This window comes from Eubalaena glacialis, chromosome 16 (assembly GCF_028564815.1).
Source record: "Eubalaena glacialis isolate mEubGla1 chromosome 16, mEubGla1.1.hap2.+ XY, whole genome shotgun sequence".
Classification (NCBI taxonomy): domain Eukaryota; kingdom Metazoa; phylum Chordata; class Mammalia; order Artiodactyla; family Balaenidae; genus Eubalaena; species Eubalaena glacialis.
The window spans coordinates 85087110-85100105 of NC_083731.1; the positions used below are offsets into that span (position 1 = coordinate 85087110).

At 55.5% G+C, this 12996-nt stretch overlaps 1 protein-coding gene across 1 annotated transcript; it reads left to right on the forward strand.

Moving 5' to 3' along the window:
• Positions 1 to 261: 261 nt before the first annotated feature.
• On the forward strand, positions 262 to 5674 carry CDX2 (caudal type homeobox 2). The gene is made up of 3 exons (XM_061171001.1): positions 262 to 802; positions 4358 to 4503; positions 5426 to 5674. Exons 1-3 carry the CDS (start codon positions 262 to 264, stop codon positions 5672 to 5674), a joined length of 936 nt encoding a protein of 311 aa, XP_061026984.1.
• The last annotated feature ends 7322 nt before the right edge of the window (positions 5675 to 12996 follow it).

Genomic DNA, 12996 nt, shown 5'->3' on the forward strand with positions numbered 1-12996 from the left:
TGCAGCCTAGTGGGAAGGAGGTGGGAGGAAAGAAGGAAGAAAGAGAGAGAGGGAGGGAGGAAGGGAGGGAGGAGACAGGCCAGAGGGAGGGACCGCCTCAGAGGCAGAAGCGCCGCGAGGAGCCGGCGCAGCACCGCGGGCCGGGGCGCAGCCACCCGCCGCTCCTACGCCCCCTCGCCCCTTCCCCAGCGCGGCCCCCGGCAGCCTCCCGCGTCCATCCCCGGGCAGCATGGTGAGGTTTGCCGTCGGGCCCTCGCCACCATGTACGTGAGCTACCTCCTGGACAAGGACGTGAGCATGTATCCCAGCTCCGTGCGCCACTCCGGCGGCCTCAACCTGGCCCCGCAGAACTTCGTCAGCCCCCCGCAGTACCCGGACTACGGCGGCTACCATGTGGCGGCCGCCGCCGCCGCCGCCGCGAACTTGGACAGCGCGCAGTCCCCGGGGCCGTCCTGGCCGCCCGCGTACGGCGCCCCGCTCCGCGAGGACTGGAACGGCTACGCGGCGGGGGGCGCGGCGGCCGCCGCCAACGCCGTGGCGCACGGCCTCAACGGGGGCTCTCCGGCCGCCGCCATGGGCTACAGCAGCCCCGCCGACTACCATCCGCACCACCACCCGCACCACCACCCGCACCACCCGGCCGCCGCGCCCTCCTGCGCCTCGGGCTTGCTGCAGACGCTCAACCCCGGCCCCCCCGGGCCCGCCGTCACCGCCGCCGCCGAGCAGCTGTCCCCCGGCGGCCAGCGGCGGAACCTGTGCGAGTGGATGCGGAAGCCCGCGCAGCCGTCGCTCGGCAGCCAAGGTAAGCGCGGCGGCGCCCTGCCGGCGGGCGCCCGGGGAAGGCGCGGCCTCGGCCTCCGGCTGCGGGGCGGCGAGTGCCCCGTGCGGACCGGCGTCCGTGGCGGTCTGGGGACTCCGCGCCAGGGGGGCGGGGCGGGGCGACAACGTCTGGGGGCTCCGGCCCCCCCCCCGCCCCCGGCCCTTGCGTCTGGGCTGGCTGGGGTCGGGAGGGACTATTGTGGTCTCGCGAGCCGTGTTCAGTGTAGGGCAGAGGGGACGCTTCCTCTTTCCGCCCGTCCCTCATTCATAACGTCCTTAGACTCTTGGGAGAGTCCCGCGAAGGTCGGCGGAGCGCGGCTGCACGGGAGCGGGATCGCCCTCCTCACTTGCTGCGGCTCGCACTCGCTCGGTGCGCGGCTTCCCTGGAACGCCCCCGGGCCGGGCTCTAGACCGCCTGTGCACGCCGTCCTTGCCCGTCCGGGCCAATCGGGATGAGTGGTGGTCTGGGGGCCAGGAGGGCGGCGGGGCCGCGCGTGGGACCAGGTTTGGCCATTCGGGGCAACTCTGGGCATCGGAGCTCCAGCGCATAGGGAGACCCGGCAAAGATGCTGAAGCTGGAAAGAAGGTGTTGGCCCCAGGAGCTAAGTAGGGAAGGGGGGGGGTGCCCGGGTCTTTGAACCTTTGATCTGCAAAGGGGTTATTTCAACCAAAAGCCAGAGAGCTGGGACAAGACGCCCCGGGGCTCCCCTCGTGTCTGCAGAGGGAGAAGGAGAGGAAGTCGTGGTGCAGATTCGGCCGCTGCTCCTGACACGGATCATTTCTCTGGAACCCTCCTTTCCAGAGTCTCGTGTGTGTGTGTGTGTGTGGGGTGTGTGTGTGTGTGTGTGTGTGTGTGTGTGTGTGTGTGTGTGTAGGCGTGCAGACGTTCAAGAAGCTTGCTCCAGAGATGTCTCTGCAAAGATCCTAGGTTTGCCGGACTGTGTGGGCTCCTAGGTTCCGGGTCTGCCCCTTCTGGTGTCGGAATGTGTGTCAAGGTGGGAAGGAAGTTCAGTAGGTGTGGTGAGAGAGTCCTGTTGGGTCCCTTTTACTCCACGAAGTCTTTCCCAGCCCTCTGCACTTCCGCTTTTTTCTCTTCCCTCCTTTCTGGCCCAGCCCGGCCTGCATGCAGGTTATGGACACTTTGCAGAGGTTTATAGCCAATTACAGCCGTATAAATCAGAGCAGCCATTGGGGGCTGTCTCTGGGCCTCGGTTTTTGCGTCACTGGGCACATGCCGGGACCGACCAGGTGGGAAATGCGGCGGCTCGGGGAGAAGGCCTCAGGGCCGACCCGGAACCTCGGCTGGGTCCCTTCCCCATAGAGGAGGCGCCCTCGCCTGCACAGAGCGCGCTCCAAGGAAGGCTCTTTGCCACAGAACCTGCCTGGGGCGCAGCTGGCGGGGCTGGGGCGGCCTAAGGGAGACCCTTGGCCAGTCCTGGGAGAGTGACCGTGGAGCGGGGGTGGGGGGAGGAGAGGGAGGGGAGCCGCAGGAGCCCAGGCCGCGGGGTCAGCAGATGAGAGGCCGCTGTGAAGTCCCGCGCCGAGGTGGCAAGACCGCAGTCGGCGCCGGGCGCCCTTGTGATGTTAATGTGGGGAGACCGCGGCCCGCGGGCCGGAGCCCGACTCCTCTGCGGAGTGTCATCTGTCAAGGGGCGAGGGGGGGTGGTACTCCGCCCGGCCCGCTTTGATATACACCTTCCCAGCCCTGCCATTGTCTCTTTTAGGGCCCGGAAAGAGGGTGGTGACTTTCGCAGTCAATAATGATTTCTGACAAGTCCCACTCATCTCTCCCCTCTTCTAGTCCCCGCCTTGGTTCCCAGGGGGTGCGGGGCGCCTCCAAGGCCCTTGGGGCGCTGGTCGCGGGGCGCACATGGGTCCTGGTCACCGCGTCCCCCGGTCCCTCTGGGATCCTGAAAGGGCAGCCCCCGAGCCAGAGCCGCTCCCAAGTACCTCAAGGCCACTATCGCTGCTGCAGAGTTCGGCTGGGAGAACTTTGCGCCCGGCTCTCCAGCCCTGGAGGTTGTCCTTTGTGGCTCCAACCTGGCTCCGGTGCCAGCCCCGCCTTATACTATCTGCGCGACCTAGTCTGATTCTCAGTTTGCTCATCTGTACGAAGGGACCACTAACCGCTGGCAGCTCGAGTGTGTTGGAGGCGGCAGCGCAGGCTCCCAGGACGTGTCAGTTCCCTTTAATTTCTTCGCGGGCGCAGGGTCGGGGCCGCTGCGCGCATTCAAATGCTTCTGCTGGCCGTGTTGATGTTAATGCGCCTGGCGGGGAGGGGGATGAAAGCCCAGCCGCCATTTGCTCAGTAGTGGTAATTCAAACAGAATGCGGTTGTTATTAAGGCATTGAAAGGGCTTTTCTTTGATAAGATCGCCTTGTCCTGCATTGTTCGCGGCTGTGTTCTCCTTTCAGCGGCTTAGGGGAGCGCCCTCTGATCCGGCCTGTATCTTCCCAGGGCGCTTTTGTTGTGGTTTGCAAAGGGTTTTACCTGAACAAAGTCGGCCTGCGGGGCATTAAACACCTCCGAGCAACTCCCAGACCCTTTAGATCTAACTGTAGCACCGGGCACAGGGCGATTGAACCTGTTCTGCTGGGAGAAGACCCCGACCTGGGGCCGAGTGGGAGAGAACAGCCCCTGAGCGGGGCTCCGCCGAGGGCTGACCTGGGACAGACCTGGTGGAGACACCAGGCTCCGGCCTGCTTCGACTTCATCGCGCTGTTTGTCAAGGCCCTTCAGTAAAACAATCAATCCAAGGTTTAATATGTTGACTCAATCCAATGAGCATAGATCACTGGTCAGGATAGCTCTGGCAGGGTTTGCAGCAGAAATAAATGGAGGATTAAAAAAAGAAAGAGTGCCAAATGCCAAACCAGGTTCGGCCAGGTATAGAGTGTCCCCAGAGAGAGGGATTATCTGCCTGCCAGACCCCGGCTCAGAATTCCTTCCACCCGATAGATAGGGCTGGGGCGTGTGTGTGTGTGTGTGTGTGTGTGTGTGTGTGTGTTTCTGGTGACTTGAGGGACCACGTCAGCCACTGCAACCCCTTCCCACTTCTAATAAAACAAACAGAAAGTAACACCCCACCACCACCACGAACAACACATATCCACAATCCCAGCTGTTTTTAGGGTAGGCTTCTATCTCTGGTAGGCCTGAAAATCTGAATATTCCCAGGACTCTGGTGCCTCTGCCCTGCCCTGTTTTCCTTTGGGCCTCACCAGCTCAGATACTGTATTTGGTTTACAAAACCGGTGGTGGGGTTCTGCTATCTTCTGTGTGTATGAATTTTAAATTTTTCTTAATTTTCAAAAACTGCTTAATCCCAAGACTAGTTTAGTTGTCCTGAATAGCCCCATACCCTCCCCCCAGGACCCTCTGGGGGGGTCTTGTCAGACTCAGCAGGAACCAGCCAAACCGTGGCCCCCCAGGGCGGTGGAGGAAGAGAAATGGCTCTTGGGTTAGGGAGGTTTGTCATTACCCATGACTGATGGGCTGCCTTGCAGTTCTCAGTGCTAACTTTGCCTTCCTCCACAGTGAAAACCAGGACGAAAGACAAATACCGAGTCGTGTACACGGACCACCAGCGTTTGGAGCTGGAGAAGGAGTTTCACTACAGTCGCTACATCACCATCCGGCGGAAAGCCGAGCTGGCCGCCACGCTGGGGCTCTCCGAGAGGCAGGTGGGAACCCTCCAGGGCCTTGTCACTGCCTGGGGGTATCCAGTGAGGAGGGTTAGAAGCCAGGCCCCAGGATCCACCTAGTTCTGTGGGCAGATTAAAGCAAGAAGATGGAGAGCGTTTTCCTTCCAGATGCTTTTTATAAAGACTTCTTTCCCCTCTAGTTGTCTTCTTCTTCTTCTTCTTTTTTTTTAATTGTTGAATTTTTTTTTTTCTATTTTGGGGGACCTGGGAGGTACAAGAAAAAACTGAGTATAGTCTAATCCAGAATTCTATTTGGGTCAATAAAGACTTAAAGTCTTACTCTCTCTGTACCCAGCACGGTACCTAGGCAAAAAAATTAATATAAGACCCCAATCCCTGCCCATAAAAACTAGGGGGTTGAGGCTTGGCTCCTGAACACTCTGTGTGGTCTTGGAGAAAAAAAAAAAAGGTCAAATTCACAGTCAGGAAACCCCACATTAAAACTCATTCTCAGCCCCAAGGTGAGGAATATTACATTTCAGTTTAGCTTTGAGAGGCCAAAGGTTGTCATTTTGAAGTACATCCAGCCCTGGCCTCCTCTTGCTTGGTGTGAAAAGGGCCTGGCAGTTTCTGTTTTCCTTGCTTCTGAGACTCTGAACTTTTCCAGTAAAGTTGTAGATAAAGGTTGCTTTGGAAAGAAACCTGGGGAAAGAGGAGGGAGGGGGAGGCTCTTCTCTCTCGAGGCTGAGTTGGGCTTGGGAAGGGCTCCAACAAGCACTCCAGCACCGGGCCATTATGGGATAGTCCGTGAAAAGCTGTGTGAAGGGCTGGGGTCCTTCAGGGCCAGAGGGCACTTCTTTGGCCGGAGAAGGTGACACTGGTGTTCGTGCCGAACACTGTCCCTTTTTTCCTTCGCATCCTCTTCACCACCTTCTGTTTTTCTCCACCTTTCCATTGCCAGGTTAAAATTTGGTTTCAGAACCGCAGAGCGAAGGAAAGGAAGATCAACAAGAAGAAGCTGCAGCAGCCGCCGCCGCCGCCTCCGCCGCCGCCCCAGCCGCAGGCTCCGCAGCCACAGCCAGGTCCCCTGAGAAGCGTCCCGGCGGAGCCCCTGAGTCCCGTGTCTTCCCTGCAGGGCTCGGTGCCTGGCCCTGTCCCTGGGGTTCTGGGGCCGACTGGGGGGGTGTTAAACCCCACTGTCACCCAGTGACCCACAGTGGCCTGCGGTGGTAGCAGAGCAATTCCAGGCTGAGCCATGAGGAGCATGGACTCTGCTAGAATCCTCAGGAAAGACCCCTCCCCTCCCACCCACGACCGTTCACCCACCGACCTAGCCCTCCAAGGAAAAATGGGGGCCTGGGGGAAAGACAAGTGCGGTTGGAGGCCTCAGGGAAGACGTTCTCCCAGATTTTGACTTTTTCCGGTCTGACTCTTTCTGCCACTGAGGAGATGGGAAGTGACCACCGGGGCTTCCTTTAGTACTGGCAGAAACACGCCTGGACTGGCTCAACAGACCAGCCTTTCAGCCCCTTCCTCCTCAGCTCTTTGCCTCCAGAATCTGCAGGATGCCTCTCTGGTTGGAGCTGAGCGGGGAGAGGGACTCAGGGGACCGCCAGGGATGGAGCCAAGATGGCTGCTGTCCACTCACTGCCCTCCAAGGACCCGCTGGCCCCTCTTGCCTCAAGGGCAGGCAAGGTTCAAACCGCAGAAGCCAGAGGCAGCTGAGATGGAAACCTGGACCCACTGAAGAGTGCAGAACCGCCAGGTCTTTGTCTTTCTTCTCTTCCCTTCCCAGGCCAGGAAAGGCTTGGCTGGTGCATGTGCAGTGTATGGCGTGAGGGGGTGGTTACTGGACTCCAGGCCTGACGAGGGGGCCCGAGACAGGGCCTTGTTTAGAAAGCCTGTCACCAGAGCTTCTCTGGGCTGAATGTATGTCAGTGCTATAAATGCCAGAGCCAACCTGGACTTCCTGTGATTTTCACAATCTTGGGGCTGATGAAAAAGGGGAGTTTTTGTTGTTGTTGCTGCTGTTTGGGTTATTGGTCTGTGTAACATCCAAGCCAGCATTTTAAAAGCCTTCTGGATCCATGCGGAGAGAAGTGATACGGTGAAGGGAAGTGGGGGGGGGGGGTATTTGAACACAGTTGAATTTGTTTTTTTCTAAAAAGAAAAAAAGAGATAAAGGAGCTTTCCAGATTTCAGATTCTGTCTTTATCACCTTCAGATTTTGTCTGCAATTATTATTAGTAGTAGTATTTTAAGTAATGAAATATCCTCTCTACTTGCCAACTAGAATTAGGAAAATCAAGGAGGGGGGTGGAGAAGGTTATCTGGACAACCTCATTTTACCCCAGAGCGGCAGAAGCCTGAGGGAGCAGGTTCTGAGACCTACCCTGCCCCCAAGCCCGAGCCCAGCCTCGGATTGTGGAATGTGTGGTTCTCCTGGGGATGCCTGTGGGCAAAATGCACAGCTGAGCGCTCAGCTGCTTCTCAGCTGGGGGAATGATGGGGAGTGAGGGTGAGAGAGCCCGCGCTCACAGCGTCGCATCGAGTCCACACTGAGACGATCGCGCACGCTCCCTTCATCGGTGACTCCCTTCTCCCCAGGATGCCCCCCCCATCCAGCTAAACACAAGAATTTAAGTAAAAATATTCGATTTTCTATTTCCCCAAGGCAACGTTTCCACGAATGTAGTCTCCAGTATATCGGTTTCCGTGAGCCCTTTCTGACTCCACCCCTAGCCTTGTCCCGCGCCGTTTCCCTTCCCCGCTCCTCCCTCCACCTCCCCCCACAGACAAGAATTCGAGACCCAGCAAAAGATCCTTTTAGTGATGGTTGCTTGTTATCTGGCTGATCCGCTGGGGACCGGGCTGCTGCCCTTGAGGTTTCTGGTCCTGGAAGCCGCCGACCTGGGCGCTCTCGGCGGGGCCTGGGGAGAAGGGCTTTGCCCTCCGTTGCGGTCTTTCCCACAGGCAGCCTGGAGCCCTAATCAGCGCCTCCACCGAGGGAAGGGGTGCCCCGAGGGCTGGGCAGGATGAGCGGAGCTGCGAGACAGAAATAGCCCCTGGAGCATCTCCCCGATTCCGCGGCCCTTCCGGGTGGCGCCTTTCACTCCGGGATTGGGAAAGGGCTCCGGGGCTGGGCCCGCGGCCCCCGAAGTCGGAAGGAGCAGGCCTGGCCCGCCTCCTGGGCAGGAGGCGGCCCGGCCGAGGCGGGAGCCGCACCTGGGTCCGCGGAGCACCGGGGGGTCCCCCGGCGCCCGGCGCGGGGAGGGCGGCGCGGACCCCGCGCCCGGCCGCGCCCGCGTGTCCGACCCCGGGCCGCCGCCGCGGTTGCTATGCGTTGCTGTGAAACGCCTGTCAATAAACCCTGTTTGGACAGTGGAGCGAGAGCACAAGGGTTGTTTGCTTAGTGGTTAGAGGTTCAAAAGTCGGCATTGTCCCGCTGCAAGCGATTACAAGTTCTTCCCCTTCCCGGGGCTCGGCCCGAGAGCGCTGACGCCCGCGCGCGGCGCGCATCCGGGCGCGGAGGGGCGCTTGGCTGCTCTCGGACCTGCCAGGACCCTGCTCTGGGCGGCGAGCAGGCCGCCGGCCACCAGGCCGCGGAAAAGGCCAGGAATGAGGGCCCCCGCCGGCAAGTGAGGCCACCGCGCCTCCGACGCCAAGGCACCACCCCTGGAGCAAGCCCGGGGGAACGCGGGGACAGGGCGCGAGCGGGCGGCGCAGCCTGGAGAGGCTTAGGGAGGTCGGCGCCGGGACGCCCGGGTTTATTTTTGACGACAAGACCTAGCGGCTCCGAGCGCCGCCCGCACCGTGCCGGGGGTCGGGGGTCGGGGGCCCCCAACCCTTCGGGCCTCCCGGTGCCCTGTCCCGGGTTCGGGCCGCCAGGGGGCGCGCGCGCGCGCTGCTCGCCGCCTCTGGAGGAAAGGGACGCAGTTGTGACCCAGCTGCGAGGTGCAAACTCCAGGGCGTCTCCGACTCCGCTGCTCCCAGACCCGCGCGGCGAGCCTTCCCCGCCACAGTCCCGGGCCTGTTGAAACTAAGTACAAACTAGGTCAGGTGCAGAAGATTCTTGGATCTGGTGAATGTTTAAGAAAAACAAATTTGGGGGAGGGGAGCTATCCACTAAGAGTCTTTTTGGGGACTTCCCTGGCCGTCCAATGGTTAAGACCCCGCGCTTCCACTGCAGGGAGCGCGGGTTCGATCCCTGGTCTGGGAACTAAGATCCCGCACGCTGCAGGGCGCCCCCGATAAAAAGGGTGGTCTTTTTGCACAAGACGTTTCCTTAAAAAAATTACAGAAATATGGGTACGATATTAGTATAAGGAAAGAGTGTACCAGTATTGTGGAACTCATGTCAAGAAAAGGGATATATGGAGAGAAAACAAGCCTGGTCTTTTTTTTTTTCTTCCTGTAAACAATTCATAACTTTATCGTATTCATCTAATAAAGTTAACAAGGTGGACTGCTAGTGAAAGCAATGACAGTTTCAATGAGTTTCACTTCTTTCTGATACTATCTAGTAGGAGGCCTCCGACTAGAAGGCCTCCTACTAGATAGTCAAGTATCTAGTCAAGAGCACTAATCTTAAATAGAAATCTAAATATATAAACAGCAGTATTCTGGCTGTTGTTATTCACAACCACCCAGGAAAAGATAAGAGAAGGCAACAAGCAGAAATAAAGAAATCTCAGCTACAGAATCTTAAGAAGAGCTTATATGTTTTTAAGAGCACCATTTGCACCTTGTTTTAGAAATAGGCTGCTGTTTGTTAGTTTAAGGACCTTGGGGAGATCACAACCTCCCAGCCACAACTTCCTCATCTGTAATACGGGGATCAAATGAGGTAATGTAAGCAAATGCAAGTTACAGTGTACACTTATGATGAGACCCCAATAATGACATGAACTCCTCCTCCTTTTAACGATGAACCATCTTCTCTGAAGGGCTCAAAGGTGCTTAAAGTGAATTTTTGAATGAGGATAATTTCTCAAATCATTAGAGAATAACTCCTTCCAGAAGTTTTTCTAATGTATTCAGCTCTGCTTACTTTGTCAAAATAGCCTCAAGTCTGTTGTCTTCTGATTTCCAGTGCCTAGGTGTCTGCACAAAATCTCAAGCGGCAAAGCACTAACATTCCAGAGGAGAAGATGAGTTACTGCTCTGCATAGCTTACCTGCCCTTTTATCTACCAGGAAAGATACTGTATCCCCAAACACTTCCAGTTGTATTTAGGAGACTCAGATTAGTTGAGGTTGTAGTTGGGAACTTCCTTATTATCAATCAGGATCCTTTAACCCAAAGGAGGCAGAGAGGCAGATACTCTACCTAGATGGTATTACAAGTTTCTTTATTTTGAAACAATTTCCATTTCAACACCTCAATTCCGTACTCTTCCGGGAGCCGCCCCAAAAAGCTGCTGTGGATTTAATTCTTCAAGCCTGACTCTTCCCTTCAAGTCATTTTAAGGCAAGCATTTTCTTCTAGCCCCCATAATTCTTCCCTTACATTAAAACTATAGCAGCAGATCTTGTGTTAAATTAGTTTTGCTTTGGAGGATAAGGAAAACATACCTAAATAACATAGGTTACCTGTAAATATTTTACATTAACATTTAAAGTATATTCTTAAATCCCATTTAGACTATACAATCTTCCAACCCCCATAATTCTCACTTAGTCTTTTTTTTTTTCTTTCTCTTTTTGCCTCCTCCTCTTCTTCAAGAGATGACTATGATTTTAGGAAACCAAGCAGGTTTTATGGATAACCGGGACAAGCCCAGTGATACTGGGCCAGAACAACCACTAAATATTTTCTTTACTTAGCTACAAACCAGAGGGAATATATATTTCTTATATCATTCATTTCTTGAAGGTTATGAAATTAGATCTAGGAAAACACCCTCAAATTCCAAATAAGGAAAGTAGAATCTGTCAATTGCAGAGATTATAGCAACATTTACCTTGACATTCTTTTTGGAGGTATCAGTTTAGAGAAGCTGGGGGCAAGTGTGTAGGTGACCTTTTGGGTCTGTGTCTCTAGTACCCAAACATTTGTTTTAACAACAGCTTTTTCAAATTGGCATTTGTCACTAACCTCAGTTTATATGGATAATATCAACTAAGTTGCCAGAGCCCCAGAGTTAATGACCAGTTTGTTCTTTCTCCAGGATCTTGGTGATTCTGTGCTAGAGATCTAATCCATAAACCAAAACACAAGCAGTTTTGATCCACGAAGAAGAGTTCCCTGGGATTCAGTGATGACCAAACTGTCCCTTTATACACACACACACACACACACACACACACACACACACACACGTACTTAAAAATAATATTCAGGTCATGTATTGGGTCTATGCCTCAAATAATTTTATTGGTAAGTAGGAACCTAGGCATTTCATGGCCCCCCCACTCTTTTTTTCACAATCAGTATCAGCACATCTTTTTTTTTTCATTTCATGTCTTTTAATATTTGTGTTTTAATTTCTAGGAAAGAAATTATTTTCTAATTGTTCATTTGTTATCTCAGAACTTTCAGGACAGTCTGCTCTCATAACACTTTGTATCTGCAGTATGACAATAATAGGTTTTATGCAAGTGGTAGTTGATAAATTCTTCTCCAACCTCAGGAAAGCAAATAATGAAAAACAAAGTAGGAGCTAAAGTCACTGTAGTATAAGCATACAATGGCTTGTTGGGTGGCACTTAAATAATTTTAACTTACTGACAATTAGTAGAATCAGTGACAAAGATTAAGTACCTAAACCACAGATTAGGAGCTGTTAAAAATGGTGGCGCCAGGCTCTGTCTTTTATTCATGAAAGACACAGTATATGTTCTTTCACTTTGTGTATCTAATGTACTAAAAACAACCACCACAACAAAACTCAGTGGATCTAGATTCTATTTTCAGCCCTCCCTCCATTTTCTAGGCAGAACTATGGTAGGGTGTATGTGCATTGCCAGAAGCAAACCGAAGTAAGACATACTTAAGTGAGAACCAGGGACCATTGTCCAATAAATAGCAATATAGAAGCATGCAGGAAGGACAAAAAGAGAGACTGCTCGTAAGGAATCCACATATTAAAAAAAAAAAAATGTTCCCCCTCAAATCACTTTATTGAAATAATGCAAATTTCAGAAATCCAAATTCCTCTATTTTCATGTGTTCCTGTTATAATTTTCATCGTGTCTATGAATTTCATATAACCATCTTTATACTTTTAGACATCTGTTAGTGATCTGTTGTTAAACACAACAGACCCTGACTGAGAGTGACAGTTCTCGGTCATGATCTTCAGCCCACAGAAAACCAACAACCAACATTTATTCCTCATTTCTAGGGTTAGAGTCTTGAAATGCACCTCCAGTGTTGTGACGGCTGCTCTTGGGTGGACACGTGGCCGGGACGGAGAACCACAAGGGCAAATGACCACACAATCGGGCCGTCGCAAGCTGTTCGGGGAGCAGATTTTTAGATGGGCTTGGATTGCTGCACAAAGCTGGGCCCTACGTTCGCAAGTGTAAAGCCAGACAAAACAGACAGGCAGCAAGCTGCTCCCCTGGCGGGAACTTTTAGTTTGCCGCCACTTCACACCTCTATCTCGAAAAAACTACTGCCTGGATTCGAGGCTTTGAATGTTTTAGACAGAAAAAATGAAAGCATGCTTTGCTCATGTCCAGACAGGCCGGTCGTCTACAACAGGGCTGGGGGAGGGCACTCGGCCTGGTATCGAGGCGTCTGTGCGCGGCCCCAGCCTGCAGCGAAGATGCCGCTCAGGTGGCAGCGGCCTCGCCCCTCCCCCTGCGGCCTGGCCCACGGATCAAAGCACCGGACTGTCGCCACGGCCCTCGGGGCCCACCGCCGAAGCGCCACGAGCCGCAGGAGCGCGCCGCGGGCGTCGGGGCGCAGGGGTCGCGTCTCTCCTGGCCTCGGAGGCCGCGCCGGCTCCTCGCCCGACGGGGAAACGCCGCGCTCGTCTCCGGGCGGCCTGGCGCCTCCCGAAGTGGGAGCGCAGCGAGGCCCCCGTGGCGGCCGCGCCAACCTGGCGGGAAGCCCGGGGCGGGGGCGCCGCCGTCTGCGCCCCGGAAGTCGCGTCTCGAGATCCCGGGTACGTCCCTTTTCCTCTTCGGAGCAGCTTGGTTTCCACAGCTGCTTTTGTCGTCACGGTTAAACGTACTCTGACTTTTTCAACGGCGTGCCCCACTATGGGCGGGGGAGGTGCCGGGAACCGGGCCCCGGGCGCCCACGGGCCCCGGCGAGGAGCGCGGCGGCGGCTTCCACGTCGGGGTTGAGCGCCGCGAACGACGGCGGCGGCGGCGGCGGCCGGGCGGAAGGGAGGGACTTGACTTTGAAGGGGAGGCGGGAGGTCGGCGCGCTCAGCCCCACTCCCTGCCGCCCCTCCCGCGGCCGAGCTTGCGCGAGGTGCCCGGCAGGCGGCGCTGCTGCTCCGGCGGAGCGGCCGGGTCCCCGACTGTCCGAGAACTGGAGAGCCGGAACCAGCGGGGCGGGGGGCGGGGAGCGGGGAGC